The following is an 18,784-nucleotide window of genomic DNA, read 5'->3' as shown; positions in this document are numbered from 1 at the left end:
ACTTAATTAGCATGGAGACAGGTATTCTGTCTAATCAAGCTGGGTAGGGTCTCAAAGATACGCAGCCAAGATGAAACCTTACTGTGTTTCAGAGCAGCTAGCTGTGTGATAAACATATATTTTGATACCATTTTGGGGACTTGGCTTTTGGTCAATTCTGTGAAGCAATTAAAAAATTTGGGGTGGCACGGTGGCTCAGTGGTTAGCACTGTTGCCTCACAGCGCCAGGGATCCAGGTTTGATTCCACCCTTGGGCGACTGTCTGTGTGCAGTTTGCACATTCTCCCAGTGTCTGCGTGGGTTTCCTCCGGTTTCCTCCCACAGTCCAAAAATGTGCAGGCTAGGTGGATTGGCCATGAAAAATTGCCCAGTGTTGAGGGATGTGTAGATTAGGTGGGTTATAGGGAGATGGGTCTGGCTGGGATGCTCTGAGAGTCAGTGTGGACTTGTTGGGCCGAAGGGCTTGTTTCCACACTGTAGGGATTCTATGATGATCCTATGAAAAAAAAAAAGTTGGAAAGCCACTTGTCGGTGACCTAAATATGTCATTTTTAAGGTGTATAGAACAGTCAAGCACCTTGGAGAACCCCTGGTGATATTATGACAGATAAACTGAACACATTAAAGGTAATTTATTTAGTTTTGACTTCAAAACAAAAGGTTCACGATCTCTGTTCAGAAGAATCCAGACTTCAGTCCAGAGGAGAACAATTTTTCTCCGAGTAGGAGAACCGAGTTCAGTTCAGGGTAGTCAGTCACTCTAGCTGAAAGAGCTTCTAGTCTCGAGTTTCCAAGCTGGGAGAGCTCGGATAGAAATCTTCAAATTGTTAGAACTGAGCAAATATAACTGGTCAAAATTATAATGCTCATACTGGCTGCTTCAAAAAAATATTGTGAAAAAAAGGTCTCGACAGTCCAAGGAAAAGAAACTGGAAAGCATCAGTTAAGTAAAGATTTTAAAGTGATGAGATGGGAATGATATTTCGTTGGGTTTCGGTCTTTATGATGGTGTTGGTAAACAGATTGAAACTTTGTATTAATACATGGATATTTTCTAATCAACCTGTTCAGAGATGATATTACACACCTTTGGAGCAGGTGGGATTTGAATCCAGGCCTCCTGGATGAGGGCTAGGGACATCACCACTGCACAAGAGCTCACTTAGAATCAGAGAATCTCTACAGTATGGAAGCAGGCCATTTGGCCCGTCGAGTCCACAACAACCCTCAGAAGAGCATCCGACCAAGATTCCACCCCGGTGCTCCCCACCTCCCCAAACACTGCATATCCCATGGCTAATCCATCTAACATAGAGAGCCCTGGACACCATGGACAATTTAGCACGACCAATCCACCAAACCTGCACATTTTTGGACTTGATTTTTTTTGGTGCAATAAACTTATGTTTTATTTTTAAAGGCAATCTGCAGCCTCATATGAATGCATCCGACTAACTGTCACATTATGTAACTGAAAGACATTAAGTATATGATCTCTGAAACCAGTTTTCATTCCAGGATCTGACCAGTCCTATATTGCCATCAGCTGGTATCATAGCAGCTATCATAAAATATGGACAATGGAGAGGGTGCTTCAACAAGGAGATGTCTTCTGTCTGACTTTAAGACTTTAATTATAAAAGCAACTTAACTGCCAGGACACCTGCTCTTTCAGCCAGACAGGCAAGGAGGGTCTCTACATGTGGTTGGAATGCTGGACCGTGCGCTTTTGCTGGGTGTCCACCTCAGGTGTGGTATATTGGTGCCTGATGCAGGGAATTGATATTCTTCTAAACAACCTGCTGAGAGATGTTACAATCCATCTCTGAAGTAGGTGGGATTTAAACATGGGCCTCCTGGTTCACAGGCAGGGACACAACTATTGCAACACAAGACAGCAAATTGAAAACTGACTGGAAAATTTCAGTCTCTTTCATTTGACCTTAATTAAGCTCTTAATGAGCTTCATGTATACAGGTAGCCCGGTGGTCATAATCTTGCCTCTGCAAAAACAACCTGAAGCCAAACAGAAATGGGGAAACTAGCTTAATATGCTAAAACAAGCTCTCGTGGGGATGAAAATCCAGCACTATAATAATCAAAAATTGTTGTTGATTTACCAGAACAGTAGCATCAAGGTTACATACCTGCAAAGCAGACACCTGATTTAAAAATCCAGGGGACATTAGTTTTGAATTCAGTTTAAAGAAAATGTTTTTTTTTTTTTAAAAAGAACTGGTGACAGTAAAAGTAAATAAGTAACTGTTAGATCATAAAAATCTCAGTACATTAAAGTCCTTCGGGGAAAAGAACCTGGCACACCTACCTAGCCTAGCTGACAGCGTTGGTTGCATCATTATGGTTGAATAGTTAAGACAGAAAAATCATAGAATCCCTACAGTGCCGAAGCAGGCCATTCGGCCCATTGAGTCACACTGACCCTCTGAAGAGCATCCCACCCAGACCTACCCCCTACTCTATCTCTGTAACCCTGCATTTCCCATGGCTAATCTACCTAATCTGCAATCAACCAATCTAGAAGGATCTTTCAGCTCTGACCTAAACACTGAATCGGTACATGGCATCCACATAGTGAACTTGCAAAATTCTCTTCAACTTTATTTCATAAATTTTTGAAGATCTGGCATTTCCGGTCAGGCCAATATTTATTGATCTTCCTGAATTACCCTCAAGAAATTGAATGAGAGTCACATTCTTGAACCATCACAGTCAACGTGATGGCTAAGTACACCTGCAGTGCTGTTTGGGAGGTGGTTCCAGGATTTTGACTCAGCAAAGGATAACAAAGGAGATGTAACATAGTTCCAAGTCAGAATTGTGTGCAAGTTGGAGGATAGCTTACAGCTCGTGGTATTCGCAGGCAACAACATTCAAGCTCAGCACCATTCAGGTCAAAGTAGTTCACTCAATCAGTACTTTATACACCACTCTAAACATTGGCCTTCTTCACTACCAGCTTCATTGATTGTATTGCATACCATTCCCAGGATTCTTCAAGGCTTCTTCAGCCATTCAAAATATTATAACCTCCACCTCAGAGAAGGATAATGGCAGCTACTGCATAGTAACACTAACACTATCCATGTTCCCTCTCCACCCACTATCCTGATTTGAATCTATTTCACCATTCCTTCTTCATCCATGTGTCGATGTCCTGAGATTCTCCAGAAAACAGCAATATGGATATGACTTCACCAGACAAACTGTTAACAGTTCAAGGAGGTGGGTCTTCACCACCTTTTTGGGGGAACTATAGATGGACATGAAATGCTGGCTGAGTCATTAACACCACATCCTGAAAACCATTTTTTTGTTTAAACTGCAGCTTTCAGATCCGTATTATCACTGCATTATGATTTTGTTTTTCACCTCATCCACAATCCCCATATTTACAATGGGCCTGATGAAAACTGAAAAAAAAAATTTTTAAAAGGCAATAATGTTCTGGAAGTGAGAAATTCATTTACCAGAAAATTAACAAACAGCAGCTTAAATGTACACAGTACCTTCAATGTAGGAAAATGTCCCAAAGTGGTTCATAGGAATATAGTCAAATAAAATTGGTCTTTGGATTAGATAAAAATATTTGCTTGGATTTTAAGAAGTAAGAAATATATTACAGGAGGGAAGAGAGGCTGAGAAGTTTAGAGGGGGAATCCTAGGAGGTTGGGGGCAGCGGCAAATTGGTGGTTTTCAATTCTGAGGATAAATAGGTGGGGGACAGGTGCTGGGAATATCATGCAAGGGTCAAGGGGACGTAAAGATTATGTAGATGGGATCAGGTGAAGCAAGTAAGGGGTCAGATTAATGGTTATTCAGGATTTAGACTATGTATTTAATACTACAGCGTTTCCTGAGTAATTATTTTACTTTACTTCAGCAGAACCATTCGAAGTCTCCGATTTTATGGCACCTTTCAGAGGGGTCTAGACATTGAAGAATTACCAAAGCGCCATAAAATTTCCCAGGCAACTTCTTCAGAGTCTGCTATGAAGGGGTTTCTGCAGGGTCCCAAAGCGCAACCCCAATCTATGCTAGCCAGTGGAAAATCCGCATAACTGTGTTGTGCAAATCTTCATAACGAGTCTAAACCTTGGCATTTCTTGCTCTTGTGGCACAGTGGTAGTGTCTCTACCTCTGGGTCTGAAGGCCCAGATTCAATTTGCACTTGCTCCATAGGTGTGCCATAACATCCCTCAACAGATTGAGTAAAAATACCTGTAAGATTGCCACTTCATGTGTTAACTTTAGCTAACGTGAAAGATTTCCGACATGCTTTAGCATTTGTCTGCATTCTGAAAATCACCCTCTTCCCTCAGACCCCACAAAATACCTTCTCTCCAAAACAATCATTTTGAAATCTTTTTAAAAAAAGAGATTTACTGAAATATTATGACTTACGTTTGCAATGCATTGTTTGTTGCATTAATAAGGCTTGCACCATCCATCTTCTCAAGAATGAACAAGGCACATTTTTCATGACCCTGCCAGAAACGAACACAATTCATAACATTAAGCTATACGTACTCTGCATACACCATAATCATGCATTTAAGCTTTATTCACTTAATAAAGTTTTTTTCCACTTATTTGTTGGTTTTGAACTGTATCTGCGTCATTTCTTGTTCCACATCCCTAATAGATTTCAGTTCCAGGCGTTCAGTTCTTACTCTGCAGTTCCCATTGCAACTGAATCAAAAGCTTTGAACTTCCACCAAACACTAAAACAAAATCTGATTTAACACGGTCCGGCTAACAAGTTATTTCCTGTATCCATCACATTACATTTAACATTTTATTTCCTACAGGTGTGGCATTTAATTAAGACATTAAATATGCTCCCAAAGGCTGTAATATTTAGCACCAGAAAGTTCTAGGATCAATATGTGGTGAATCAGCTGATTTTTGACAGGGCAGCATTTGTGGGCATGGCATCAGCACTCCTGGTCTTGGAAAGCACAAAGTCAGATAGATTTCCATCATACTTTCTCAATAATGACCCTGGCTAGCAATTGTGTTTGGAAATTGGACAGGAAAAGATTAGACTTGACCATAATTCAGCCAAAGTCAAACTCACTCCCACAACTGTCTGTTCAAATTCAGGCATATGAATAAAGGACATTTTGGGTGAGAAACTGCAGAATGCAATTGTCCTACAATTCATATCACAGCATGAATGAACATATTTAGAAGAAATATGCAAGGATAAGAATATTGAAGATAAGACGAAGCTATGATATTCCACAGTAAAATAAAGATATACTGCTAGATATGTCAGCAATTTATTAAAAATCATTTTTGCGCAGACCAAAGATATTTGAATTAATTGCAGCTGTGTACAGTTTATCCAGAACATGTTTCATTGAATATAACTCTTCACAGACACAAAACTGGGACTCGTCACAGAATGCTCCTGGTAGTGTCATTTGCTTTAGTTTGTTGCAGACACAAATTTAGGCCTCATATGTACTGAGATTTGATAGAATTACTTCATAAGAGTAACGTGACAGGTTGGCTCTGTTTCTGATAGTTAACAATAGTTACGTGAATTCTTAAATAAAAGCAAAATACCGTGGATGCTGAAGATGTGAAAGAAACTGGAGAAACACAAGGTCTGGCAGCCTTTGTGGAGAGAAAGATTTGACAGAATCTCACGACTCTTTTTTGGAACTCTTAATGGGTTCTAGAGAACTGTTATGTTACTCAAAACATGAACTCCATTTCTTACTCCACAGGATGTTTCCGGTTCTGCTGGGATTTGCCAGCACTTTCACAGTTTATGCAAATTTAGGTGGTGGAATGAATCTGTACATTAGGCCCAAGATGGCAATTTAGCTCTAGTGCTCATAGGTTTAAAATTATTGAATCACATTCCTCTTTTGGATTGCATTCTATTATGATCTTATGTAACTTTTCCACTTCCTTCATGAGAAGGGACATCCTCACAGGATCTAGCTTGTCAAGCCCTTTCAGCATCTTCTGTGATCCATTAAGGTCATCTCTCATCCTCTTTGGAGTTTAGAAGAATAAGTCGAACCTGATGAAAATGGCCATTCAGCCCATCAAGTCTGCACCGACCTTCTGAACAGCTTCCCACCTAGATCTAGTTCCTGACCCTATCCCCGTAATCCCACTAATCCACCTAGCCTGCACATCCTAGGACACTACAAGACAGTTTGGCATGACCAATTCACTTAACCCACACATCTTTGGACTATGGAAAGAAACCAGAGCACCAGGAGGAAATCACAAGACACAGGGAGAATGTGCAAACTTCATGTTTAAGGTGAGAGGGGAAAGATTTAAAAAGGGCTGGAGGGGCAATTTTTTCACGCAGAGGGTGGTGCATGTATAGAATGAGCTGCTAGAGGAAGTGGAGAAGGCTGGTACAATAACAACATTTAAAAGACATCTGGATGAGTATATGAATTGAAAGGATTTAGAGGGATATGGGCCGAATGTTGGCAAATAGGACTAGATCAGTTTGGGATATCTGGTTGGCATGGGTGAGTTGGACCAAAAGGTCTGTTTTTGTACTGTACATTTCTATGACTCTGACTCCAAAAAGACAGTCGCCCAAGGCTGGAATCGAACCCGGGTCCCTGGCATTGAGAGGCAGCAGTGCTAACCATTGAGAAAATCCTTTCATCTGAGGAATTAATCTAGTACACCTTCTCTAAACTGCCTCCAATGAAAGTCTGTCCCTCCTTAAACTGCAAATAGTACTCTTGGTGTGCACTCACTAAAAATCTGTATATTTCCTTACTTTTATACTCCATCTCCCCAAGCTAGCTAAACTGAACATAAACATCCCATTGGAAGCATATTTCAGAGATCAGACTAACAAAAGTATCCACCACTGTTCTTCCTTAGGCATCACAGAAGTGTCCACTTAAGAATGATTGAAAAATACAGTATCAACAATAATAGAGATGGCCAAATAATCTGCAATATAATGAATGCTATTACACTGGGGCCACAGAAATATAATTTGTGGAGTGCAAAGAGATTAGTTTAAAATAGCATGAATCATAGTGATGAGAATAAATTGTAGATGTTAATACACAGGGCTTAGGAAGAAAATAATTCACTTGGAAGTTTTATGGTGGTTTTCCACCTCAGAAAACTAAATATTCCAGATGGAATCCACAATAAAGTTTCTATATAGTGTCAAGTAAGATTTTCTGGTGCTTACTTTGCTACATGCCAAGTGAAGAGCTGTATTCTTGTTGGTGTCTTTGGAAGTTAAGTCAGCATTTGCACTGTTTACCAAGATCTCTGAAATGGAAAATTATTTTTAAAAACTGATTTGGAAAGGAGTGATCAAAGTCCATTTGCAGCATAATTTTCACATTAAAATTCAAGCTACTTAAGTCAATAGAACTGGTAATCAGAGAAATCAAGACCTGTATGACTTTTTTTGGATTCAGTGTCAACCAAAAATTTGTTACACGCATTACAATAATAGACAATATTAAAAACACATTTGTCAGATGCCCCACTAATTGCTTGGTTCACTAGTCACTAATTAGTATAGACAATGGACATTGAGAGTTTTGTTTTAAAAAGAGTACATGCACACAGGAGGTGCTCTAAAGAATACATGCCATAGATGGTGTTTACAATGGTATTTTCCTTGAAGAGAAATTGTGACTGTTTGATCAGAAGCAATAGGTTGGAGTCAGTGGCTGAGGCAGCAGCCTCACTTGCCAGCTGGACAGCCAGTGACAACACCATTATGGCTGTTTCCAGGAGAATATAAGAAACAGGAGAAGTACACTATTTGGCCTCTTGGCCTTAACACCACTTTCTCTCGTGCTTATTCCCCTTAATCCTAGACTTCCTTGAAGATTGAAAATCTAACTCAGCCACGAATGCGTCGTAAAGACAACCTGCATCTTTTTTTTGGAAATATAAGCTGCAAAATGGAATTTTGGGCACTGCTGTGTTGCAAGGAATGAATTAGTTTTTTTAAAAAATGAATTCAAAAGAAGCATGGAACTGTGTGATGTGCATTTACTTGTTACACAGGATCATGTAACATTCATAGAAACTGTATTTGACACTTTTAAGAGACATGCTTGTATCATATACCTTTGGGTTTAAAAAAAAGCCGAGCAACAATTTCGATAGGTAAATTGTGGTTTGTCACAGAACAGTTGCAATCAGTTTTTAGGCTTCTTAGAGATCTAAGACAGGTCCAGCCCTCTCTGCTCGAGAGTGGGGAAAAAAAACTAACACTCAAACACTTTGAAAAGTACTTGTATCACGAGCGAAAACTCAGGTTTAACTGATCAGCTACCAAATTGTGGATCAAGATTGACAATAATGTGACATAATAGTCAAAAACCAAAAGAACTATGTGAAAGTCACCTCATTCTACCTTTGTGGTGCAAAAGACAGTCATTCAGCGCATCGTGCCTTCACCAGCTCTATAAATGATCATCATCACCTAGTGCCAATTGCCTGCCTTTTGCCCCATACCCTTGAATACTATTTCTATCCAACAAAAACAAGGGATGGGTCCTATTACAAATATGAGGCTTATGCTTTGAAGGCAGAATGATGTCAAATAGACACGCTATCTGACTACATGCAGCATTCTCAATGTGACGGTCTAAAGGCACGAACCTATAAAATTCTTACAGGACTAGACAGGGTAAGCTCAGGATGTTCCCAATAACCAGAGAGTCGAGAAACAGGAGTTATGGTCTAAGGACCTGGAGTATACATTTAGGACTATGACAACGATAATTTTCTTCATACAGCGGTGAACTTGTGGAAATCACCGACAAAGTGGTTGAGGCTAAAACATTTAATCTTTACAAGGAGGATTATAGATAAAGATTTTAGGGTTAATAAATCAAAGGATAACAGGGTGAAACAGGAAACATGGTATTGTTGGATGAATAGCCATGATCATATTGAATCGAGTAGCCTTGAATGGTCAAATGGCCTACTCGTGTTCTTATTTTCTGTTTCTATCTTTCTTTGATGTAATTACCATTACAGAAATGGCTACATGAATATTTAAGGATATTTGATGCTCAAAGGACAAATGAGAAGGAAACAGCTGAAGTTGCACTGATGGCAAGAAACGGAGTCAGTACATTAGTAATGGAAGACCTTAGATTGAAAGAACAATATGTGGAATTTGATTGGCCAGAGCTAAGAAACAAGGGAACATTTTACCTTCAGTTCACAACACATCACATTATGAGATCAAAAGAAAAAAATCCACATCACATTATAAAGCAACTGGAATTAATCACAAAAATAATGCATTCAGTAATAGGATAACAAACAGTAGTTTGAAAATGACAACAGTGGGTAGTATAACATACTTGATTTGAAATAAAATCTTACACATTTTGTCAAAATTTTGTCTTATCAAAAGACAGAGGTAAAGCTTAATATGAAATAAGACACTGACCTCGTGTGTACTAATTAATGTGGCTTGACTTGGCAGAAACCTGCAACTTGTTTGGACCGTGTAACATAATTGTAAGTCTTGACTACTCAAGGAAATATCTGGCTACAAGTGTTTTTAGAGAAGGCAAGAATAACTTTATTTTCTGCTGTACCAGTGAAACCATTTTGGGAAGCGAACAAAATTCAAGGTTACATACCTACAGCTCCACATTGTCCATTTTCAGCTGCCATCATTAATGGAGTTTTCCCTGACCTATCAACAGGGTTCACTTGTGCACCATGACTTAACAGCAATTGCAAACACTCCACATGGTCTGTAAAAGCAGCTGCGTGAAGAGGAGTTCTAAAAATACAATACCAGACCAAATTATTTGACTCAAAGTACCAATGCACAAAATAATTTATTGAAATGACACAGAAACAGTGCCAGTTAGACTCCATCATATCCAATCATATATGCCAGTTAACATTTTGGATGTTCTTTGCCTGGACCGAAGGCTGAAAATTGACACCATTTGTAGTTCACTTCTCAATCTGTAATCGATCCATCTTCTTCCTCACAATTGTCCATTTCACTTAAAGGCAGTCACTATTACAGGTTTATAACTTAAGGTACATAATGTCAGTGTTAACCAATTCGAATCTACGTAATATAAAACTCCTTCGACTCTGGACCTACAAGATGCCTCGGTTGAAAACTTACCCAAGTAGTAACACTTACTGCAACAGGGTGACAATGTTTTTCTCATCGGCAACATCAACCAACCAAAGGCTTCGCTGCTTGAGATAGCTAATTTGTTACAACGCCCACAATGCCAATGCCCACAAAGAACTTGACTGAAACTCAAACTCATTTTAGAAATGACTCTTGCTAGAAAACAGAAGATATTGTCCCATTGGGCTGGACTGCACCAGCATCAAAATCCAGAGGTACAGGATTAATGCCACCCAGTTCCCATCTCAAAAGCTTTTTTCAGAGCTTTAGATCTATGCTTGGAAATACCAGGACGCAGTTACAGTACAAATCAGAACTTCAAAAGCAATATTCAAAAATATTCCATTTTACCAAAAGAAAATTATATAGCTGAACAGCATAATGGCAAGAAATAAAGATCATGAATAATATCAATTTTAAGTCATATTTATATGGAAGAAGCAAAATTTGTATAAGGTATGAAACATTCACCAAGTGAAGCTCTCTTTTCTTCCAGAAGTCTGTACCTTTATAATCTTAACTGTCGAGATCACAAAACAATTCCAGAATAATTCAGAGGAATGGAGTTCCAACTGTATGATGTAATGTGACAGCTTTCAAGCAACATATTAAGTTTCAGTTTGATTTTAACATCTCAAGCAAAAATTTAACTGATTTTTGAAACACTGATTTTTTTTTTTCAAATAGGGTTGTGCAATGATTGAAAAAAAAGTTTCTCATACCTTCCTTGGGCATCTCTGGAATCAACAACTCTAGCACCTAAAGCTTCAATTAACATTTCTGCACAATTTTCATGGTCATTTATTCTGTAAGCAAAGGAAAACTGTTGGGTTATACTGGAACAGCAAAAGCTCTTGGTCTATCAAATCTCATTTCACTCACACTCTAGTGTTCATAACGGCATTCAACTATATTTTGAAAATCCTTAACATTTGCATTTCTACTGCAGTTGACAAGATACTCCAAACAGGAGAGTGAAAAATTCCTTCCTGACGAGATTCCAAGATGATATTTTCACTAACTTATGTCTTCTGCACCTATTTGATCAGTTTCAATATTCAACAGCATAATAAAGAAAACATAAATGCAAGATGTTCCTGCTCAAAGTAAGATTGGAATTAAATACGGTCATGTTAATTTGGTGAATTAGCAACTCAGGACAAAATGTATCTGCAATCATGAGAGAATAACCCAGTAAATACCAGTTGCCAATCAATCAGTCAATTCAATGTAGCACAGAGACTGTCAAGATGAAGCGCAGCCTTCAGAATGAGCCAGGTTAGAGATGAAGAACTACACAACATACATTTGAGCGAGACAGAATGAAGAACAAGCATGGAATGCAGAAAATATGCGGCTGTGGGGCCAAATTCACTCTTTGAAAAAGAACATTTTTGGAAATTTTCAGAAATGAAATGAATTCAGAATGATTTCATTATTAATTATTCATAGAATCACACAGCATAGAAACAGACCCTTCCATCTAACTCGTCCATGCTGACCAAGTTTCCCAAACTAAATCAGTCCCACTTGCCTGGGATTGGCCCATATCTCCCTTGAAACCTTTCCTATTCATGTACTTATCCAAGTATCTTTTAAGTAACTGTACCTGCATATATCACTTCCTCTGGCAGTTCATTTCATATATAAACCTCCTTCTGTGTGAAAAAAAATTAGCCCTCAGGTCATTGTGAAATCTTTCTCCTCTCACCTTAAAAATATGCCCCCCCAGGTTTTAACTCTCTACCCTAGGGAAAAGAACTTGACTATTCACCTTAGCTATGCCCCTCATGAACAAAGAGCAAAACAGCACAGGAACAGGCCCTTTGGCCCTCCAAGCCTGTGCTGACATATTTTGCCCTTCTATACTAAAACTGTCTCCACTTACAGGATCCGTATCCTTCTCTTCCCTTCCTATTCATGTATTTGTCCAGGTGTTTCTTGAACGCTGCTATTATGCCTGCTTCCACCACCTCTTCTGGCAGTATGTTCCAGGCACTCACCACCCTTTGCATGAAAAACATGCCTTGCACATCTCTTTTAAACTCCCCTACCCTGCTGCACATTGGAACCTGTGCCCCAAGTAATTGTTCACCCCCACAATTATCCCCCCACACAATTTTGTCCCTCCAGATTGTGGCACCTAGAGCTGGGGGAGTCAAAATGGGGCCTCATTTTATACCCCTCCTATAAGGTCACCTCCTATGCTTCAATGAAAAAAGTCCAAGCCTAGCCAGCCTCTCCATATAACTCAAACCCTCCAGGCTCAGCAACATCTTTTTTGAACCCTCTCCAAATTAATAAAATCCTTTCTACAGCAAGGCGACCAGAACTGTACACAATACTACAAAAGTGGACTCACCAATATCCTGTAGAACCTCAACATGACATCCCAACTCCTATACTCAATGGTCCGAGTAATGAAGGCAAGTGTGTTAAATGCCTTCTTAACAATTTCTGAAGAAGGGTCTAGGCCCGAAACGTCAGCCTTCCTGCTCCTCTGATGCTGCTTGGCCTGTGTTCATCCAGCTCTACACCTTGTTATCTCTCTTCTTAACAATCCTGTCTACTTGCGACGCAACTTTCAAAAAATTACGTACCTGAACCCCTAGGTCTCACTGTTCGACTTTGTATATTAGGGCCTTTAGGGGCATGGATTAAAGTGAAGATATCTGCTGAAATGACTTGGAAATTTTGTACTTCACAAAAATGAACGAATCAAGTGTTCAGAGATAGTACGAACTGCAGATGCTGGAGAATCTGAGATAACAAGGTGTACAGCTGGATGAACACAGAAGGCAAGCAGCATCAGAGGAGCAGGAAAGCTGACGTTTCGGGCCTAGACCCTTCTTCAGAAAATCATTTCCTGATTTCCTGCTCCTCTGATGCTGCTTGGCCTGCTGTGCTCATCCAGCTCTACACCTTGTTATCTCTGTTGAATCAAGTGTTCAGTAGTGTTGATATTAAATTCCCTTACTTCAAAATATGCAACAAGATCTGTTTTATTTCAAATTAAAGTGGGTATTGTATCCCTAACCGGACATGTACATCCCTGTTGTTACTTTTATGGAGGGATGTCTTGAAGGCAAGTATTTTACAACAGTTTATATAGGCCAGGAGGAGTTGGAATGCTTCCCCAATTGCTCAGAGGGATGTCTGGCATTCTGTATCATGATCACAAACTTGTTTATTCCCACTGCTGTGATCACAAGCACCTGCACTCTGAAATACCTATGTCTGGTATATGCCACAATTGGGGCTGACCTTGACTATACCACTCCCCGCAAGTACTGATCTCTCGCTCCTTCATAATTGGCAGGGTTGCCCCTAAATTTGGCATTGCTGGAAAGTTGAAAACTGCAAGAAATAGAAGAGCTGTAACGAGGTCCCGACATGAAATCTACCAAGACCTCTGCAGCCCACATTCAATGCAATTGTTAGTCCTTCTCAGTCACATTGCATCCCCCATCCCCATTAATAATGTGGCCAGTGGATCCGTACAAGTTTGATCAACAGGTGAGTATGAAATCTGAGCTGAATTAGCATTTCTCATACTCTACAATTGCATCAGATACTTTTCTGTGTGATTCAGAATTAATGATGATTTATTTATCAACACTCGTGAATTTATTTTTAGAAAGAATGTCCTCATCTGTAAAGACCGATTTTTGAATTGCCATCAGAGGGCATTCTACAAACAACAATAACAGCAAAATAAAATTACACATGCCTGCACAGCAGAAGGAAAAAGAAAATCTGAAAAGTAACAATTGTATTGCACAGATGTATAATATTTAAGTCACTGAAAAGCAAACTACTTCAATGTAGAGATAGTAAGAACTGCTGATGCTGGAGTCAGAGATAACACGGTGTGGAGCTGGAGGAACACAGCAGGCCAGGCAGCATCAGAGGAGCAGGAAAGCTAATGTTTTGGGTCGGGACCCTTCTTCAAAAAAGTGTTCTGAAGAAGGGTCATGACCCGAAACGTCAATGTTCCTGCTCCTCTGATGCTACCTGGCCGACTGTGTTCCTCCAGCTCCACACTGTTATCTCTACTTCAATGTAGTGTCGATGTTAGGCTAAAACAATTCAGTACTACAGCCATGTAATAATTTACTGAACTCACATTCTGCGTATTTAACCGCAAACTGCAAAATTCAGGTGCTGAACAATTTTAATCAGTGCCTTATGCTGCTCTCTGGAATAAAATTTTGCTGACCAACTGTATTTATGCCACATATCATGTGAAACAAGAAACATCTAAAGATCAACATCATCCTTATAAAAAGAAGGGACTGAGTAAATAGAAACAAATGGCATGCAGTCATTGAGAATTCAAGAATAAGGCCAGAGACATAAAATTAAAATTATGAGATTTAAGTCAGGGAGGAAAAATGATTGAAAGTCTCAGAAATTAGATTTTAGATCTAGCAATTGAGGGGAAATTACTTAACAAGGAACAATACCAACACAGACAGATGGTGCCAAATGTCTCATTAATGTTTTGGCACCGATATATTTCCATTTGTCTGTAATTGCACAAATTTTAAATAGTTAAAATCTCCTTTATGCATGGAACGCAGTTTAAGAATTTCTTTTTGCTCAAATATAGGATGCCATTGCTAGCAAATAGCTTCTCCAGTTTAAAAGCCAATGACAGCAACAAATATTTTTAAAACAACTGATAATTGATGACTTTGTCAACTCTGGAATCAAAGTGTGAATTTCAGACAGTTTTGTACTATGGTATTTTGTTGAAATTTACTTGATCATCAAATTTTACAACCAACAGATAACTTGGAAGATCTCACCATCAGACTAATACTCATTGAAAACAAAATTTCAAAAGAATAATCCATTACATAGCCTAATCCAAACAAGTTAGAAATACAAATCCATTAGAAATACAAAATCAAGCTGCTTTGATGTTCTGTAATAGATCCCTTTGACTTCACAAACATAACGAAGAGTAGACAAAAATGCATTCACAAAACAATGTATAAAACAGAGAGAACAGGGAGATTTAACTAACATTCGTCAGGGGAGGTGTAGGTAAGTACAGGGTATGTTGAATAGTTACTCAGGAATTAGACTAAGTATTTAATACTCTAACTTTTACCCCCAGTATCTATTTCATTGAATTTCACTGGAATCCTCCTGAAGCCTCCGATTCAAATGAAGACTTTCAGAAAGTTCCAGACATAGTTAAATTTCCCAATGAAGAATTCAATCTTCCAAGCAATTCCTCTGGAGTGTCCTATGATGGAGATTCTGCAGTGTCTCCATGCACAACTCCCATTTAAGACAACATTATGAGTGCCTGGTCAGCAAAACATTTGCCTAAATGATAAAACTTCTAAAAATTAATTTTACATGATATTTAACACTTTGAGAATTAGTTTCTAGATTACAGAATTTCAAAATTACTGCATATAAACTCAACCTCAAGTAAGGATTTTTATGAACGCAGAATTCGCGATTTTAACATCAATTCAGTTTGTCCCAGTTAGGTGAAAAGAATGAAAATACGAAATTGGCAAAGGTGTAATTCTAATGCACTCTAATACAAGTTTATGATCATATTTTATTTGAAAAGTTCAAGAGTGGTTGAGCAATACACAAAATAACAGACAAGCAGGAAACGATCCACGAATTCATCTAGTCTGTAACATATAATGGTGTTGCTGACTGTTGTTTCAGCAGAACTCCACAGTGGTGGAATACGGGTTTCAAACTAATGACCCTTTAACTTGTTCTGCCGCCTTAAGTTCTCTGGCCCATTCTCTTCACTAAGGCAGCAAACACACTCTAGATGTATGTGTTCATTAGAATATGCTGTTAATTGGATTGTAGACTTGGCTGAAGATTTAACGATGGGTGTTGATTATTTTAACATGAGAACATTATAGGATACTGGATAGTAAATTATTTCGTTACATTTGCTATTTAGCTTTGAAATAGGATATACTTTCTCCAGAAAACATTCAAATATTAACATTTTTCTGAGAATAAATTACCTCACAATTGAACTTACATTGCACAGTGCAAAGGAGTAAAAGGAGCACCCTCAAATTTGATAAATTCTTTCTGTTCCAGTAGGACCTCCAAACATGTTTCATGACCTAACAAAACAAACATTTCTGAATTGTAAAATCTGTACGACAAAATGCTCTCCCAAAATCAAAATGCAGTATTTACTGATGATCTTCTCTGTGAAATAATGCAAACTATTTTCAGATAAACCTGTTGCAGGACATCTTTCAGTACCTTAAGAACTTGACACTTTCGCCCAAAAATGTGATTAAGGATTCTTAATAAAATCAATTTTAAGTCATACATTTTCGATACCTCCATGTAATTTTTATTACTTTAGAACATATAAAATAATGGACATAAGAGAATTAAAGGCTGGAAACTAATCATGAAGTTCAAGATTTGAAGTTCAAGATTTGAACCTCAAGATTAGCTAGCAAGCTTATAAATCACTTCCTGATTATTCAAGATTCTGAGAGATTCAGTAGTAGATTTTATTCTAAAAAGCACAATTTAAAAGCTTGATTTAATTACACTCCATTTTTCTACTATAATATTTTGGCAAACCATTTATTTTCTACCTATGGATGTTCCTTATGCTGCATGAAATTTATGTTGGGACACGAAGAGCTAAATTGTTCCTAGGACTTGGCTAATGCCTTTTCAATGACAATCACGAAGAATTAGAGATGCTGAGGAAGAGTGTCTCTTCAATGTCTTCCTTCATCCCTCTGGGAAAGTCCTAAACCTTTCTTTCTTGTCCCATATGACGACACAGCCAGCATACAGGAATTATTTTTTGGAGAATGAAGTAGACACAAATACTGCACAATTAAATTTCACCTAATCATCTTTATTTCAGATAAAATATATTGTGCATTATAAGATAGTTTCCCAAATTATTGAATTGTTTTATGAAAAGCTGAAGTACACATTTACTATTATAAATATTTGAAGTTATTTACCATTATAACAAGCCCAGTGCAATGGTGTATAGCCATAATTATCTACTAGATTTGTGAGGGAACTTATAGAAAGTGCTGACGGCAATAAATTGCACAATAAAGTTGCATGACCACAAGCTGCTGCAAAATGCAACGGGGTCCTTCCTTTGGAATCACGACATAAAATAAATGCATCATGTTCCAATAATGTTTCCACACATTCTTCGTGGCCGGTAACAACCTATATATAAAAAAACAACATCTTAATTATGTATTTCCATAGAAGTCCAAAACAAAGCAAACACATGTTCCTAGAATGACTCGGCAAGGCTCACTCTCAGTAGTGAATCCAGTACCTTACAGTATTTTCATAAATACCACAACTGTGAAGTTTCAAAACCAGGTGCAAATACCTAAAGTAACAGTGATATGAGGCCACAAGACAGACAACTCATCCTGTCTTCATGCGGTGGTGCTGACTGAAGACAAAGTCTAAGGGCAAAATTTTAACTGATTTATTATGGGACCATTTTTGGGTCAGGAATTAAACCTTTTGAGTAACAGGTCTTTCAGATACTCTTAAAAGAGAACCAACTGAATAACACCCTGCTTCATAGATTTCTGTCCAGTGAGGGAGAGCAGGCAGAATGAAATATGGAAGCACAAATAACAGAACAGTCTTTGAAGAGACAATAGCAGCACTCTCAGTGCCGTTTTTAGAAACTAGGATGTAGGCCTTCTACTCCTAGGGATTTTTTTGGATTTTGGTCCCTCAAGTTTCTCCAGTGGCTCTTCTCTGCTGATATTAATTCTGTTAATTTGCTAACATTTTAGCATGTGGGTGAACGAACTCCACAGAGGCCAGTATCCTGTCACCCTTTGTTTACGTGTGCATAGCACTTGACACTGTTCCAGCTTCCTCTGAGCTAGCTCTTAAGAGTGAGCAGAACCTCTGACACTCCTGATTATATCTGTCAGCCATGGATCCCTGATTGGACCAGGTTAATAGCCCAATTCAGGGAACTCATTCAATGAGGTCCACCGGGCTGACCTCATTACAATCACCACACTGGGTATTCTCCTTTTTGGCATGTAACTATTCCATCAGTGCTTTCTGACTTTTGATATTCCTAATCCCCACCCATACTGATTCTACTTCCTGACTTTTTGAGCCAAAATGCTTTCTAAGTCGTGCCCTAATATCATCCTTAACTCCAGAGCTATCATTCCTCCTTTTCCACTGTGCCTATCTTTGAAATGGTGTGTACTTTAGAATATTTATTTCCCAAACTTCGCTGCCCTGTAATGTAATCCTTGGTCTCTGTAAGTAGATCTAAACAATTTAGATCTTTTTGTCCCATTAGTTCATCTACCTGATTGTACTACTACCATTAAATATCTCTGTTCCTTCCTGTCCCACTCTATGGTCTTTACCCAAATCGACGTACTAATGCCTTGTCTTTTCCAAACCGTTCCCCAACCCTACTGTGATGATCCTGGATCAAGTCACCAAATTTTTGTAAGAAATAACCATTTGAGAAAGAAAAAAAAGTTAACAAAGCGACAGATCCAGATACTCAGCAAGACTATAAGGCACAAAATTCCACAATTTTGGACAAACAATAAACTTTACTGTACA

At 38.5% G+C, this 18,784-nt stretch overlaps 1 protein-coding gene across 7 annotated transcripts in view; it reads right to left on the bottom strand.

Annotated features, from left to right (window-relative positions):
- Positions 1 to 2,477: 2,477 nt before the first annotated feature.
- Positions 2,478 to 18,784, bottom strand: part of LOC109920960 (serine/threonine-protein phosphatase 6 regulatory ankyrin repeat subunit B) — a 162,273-nt gene continuing 145,966 nt past the window's right edge. For all 7 annotated transcript variants that reach the window (XM_048599173.1, XM_048599176.1, XM_048599174.1 and 4 more), the window contains 6 exons: positions 17,167 to 17,386; positions 16,203 to 16,290; positions 10,891 to 10,974; positions 9,651 to 9,796; positions 7,217 to 7,299; positions 2,478 to 4,505 (listed from right to left, as the gene is read on the bottom strand). In XM_048599173.1, coding sequence (XP_048455130.1) covers positions 4,419 to 4,505; positions 7,217 to 7,299; positions 9,651 to 9,796; positions 10,891 to 10,974; positions 16,203 to 16,290; positions 17,167 to 17,386 — 708 coding nt within the window. In that variant the 3' untranslated portion in view covers positions 2,478 to 4,418. The remainder of the gene's footprint in view (positions 4,506 to 7,216; positions 7,300 to 9,650; positions 9,797 to 10,890; positions 10,975 to 16,202; positions 16,291 to 17,166; positions 17,387 to 18,784) is intronic.

The sequence above is a fragment of the Rhincodon typus genome, chromosome 7, assembly GCF_021869965.1.
Source record: "Rhincodon typus isolate 14 chromosome 7, sRhiTyp1.1, whole genome shotgun sequence".
Taxonomy (NCBI): Eukaryota; Metazoa; Chordata; class Chondrichthyes; order Orectolobiformes; family Rhincodontidae; genus Rhincodon; species Rhincodon typus.
Note: the sequence above shows the minus strand (reverse complement) of the source record. Positions and strands in the feature narration are given on the sequence as shown.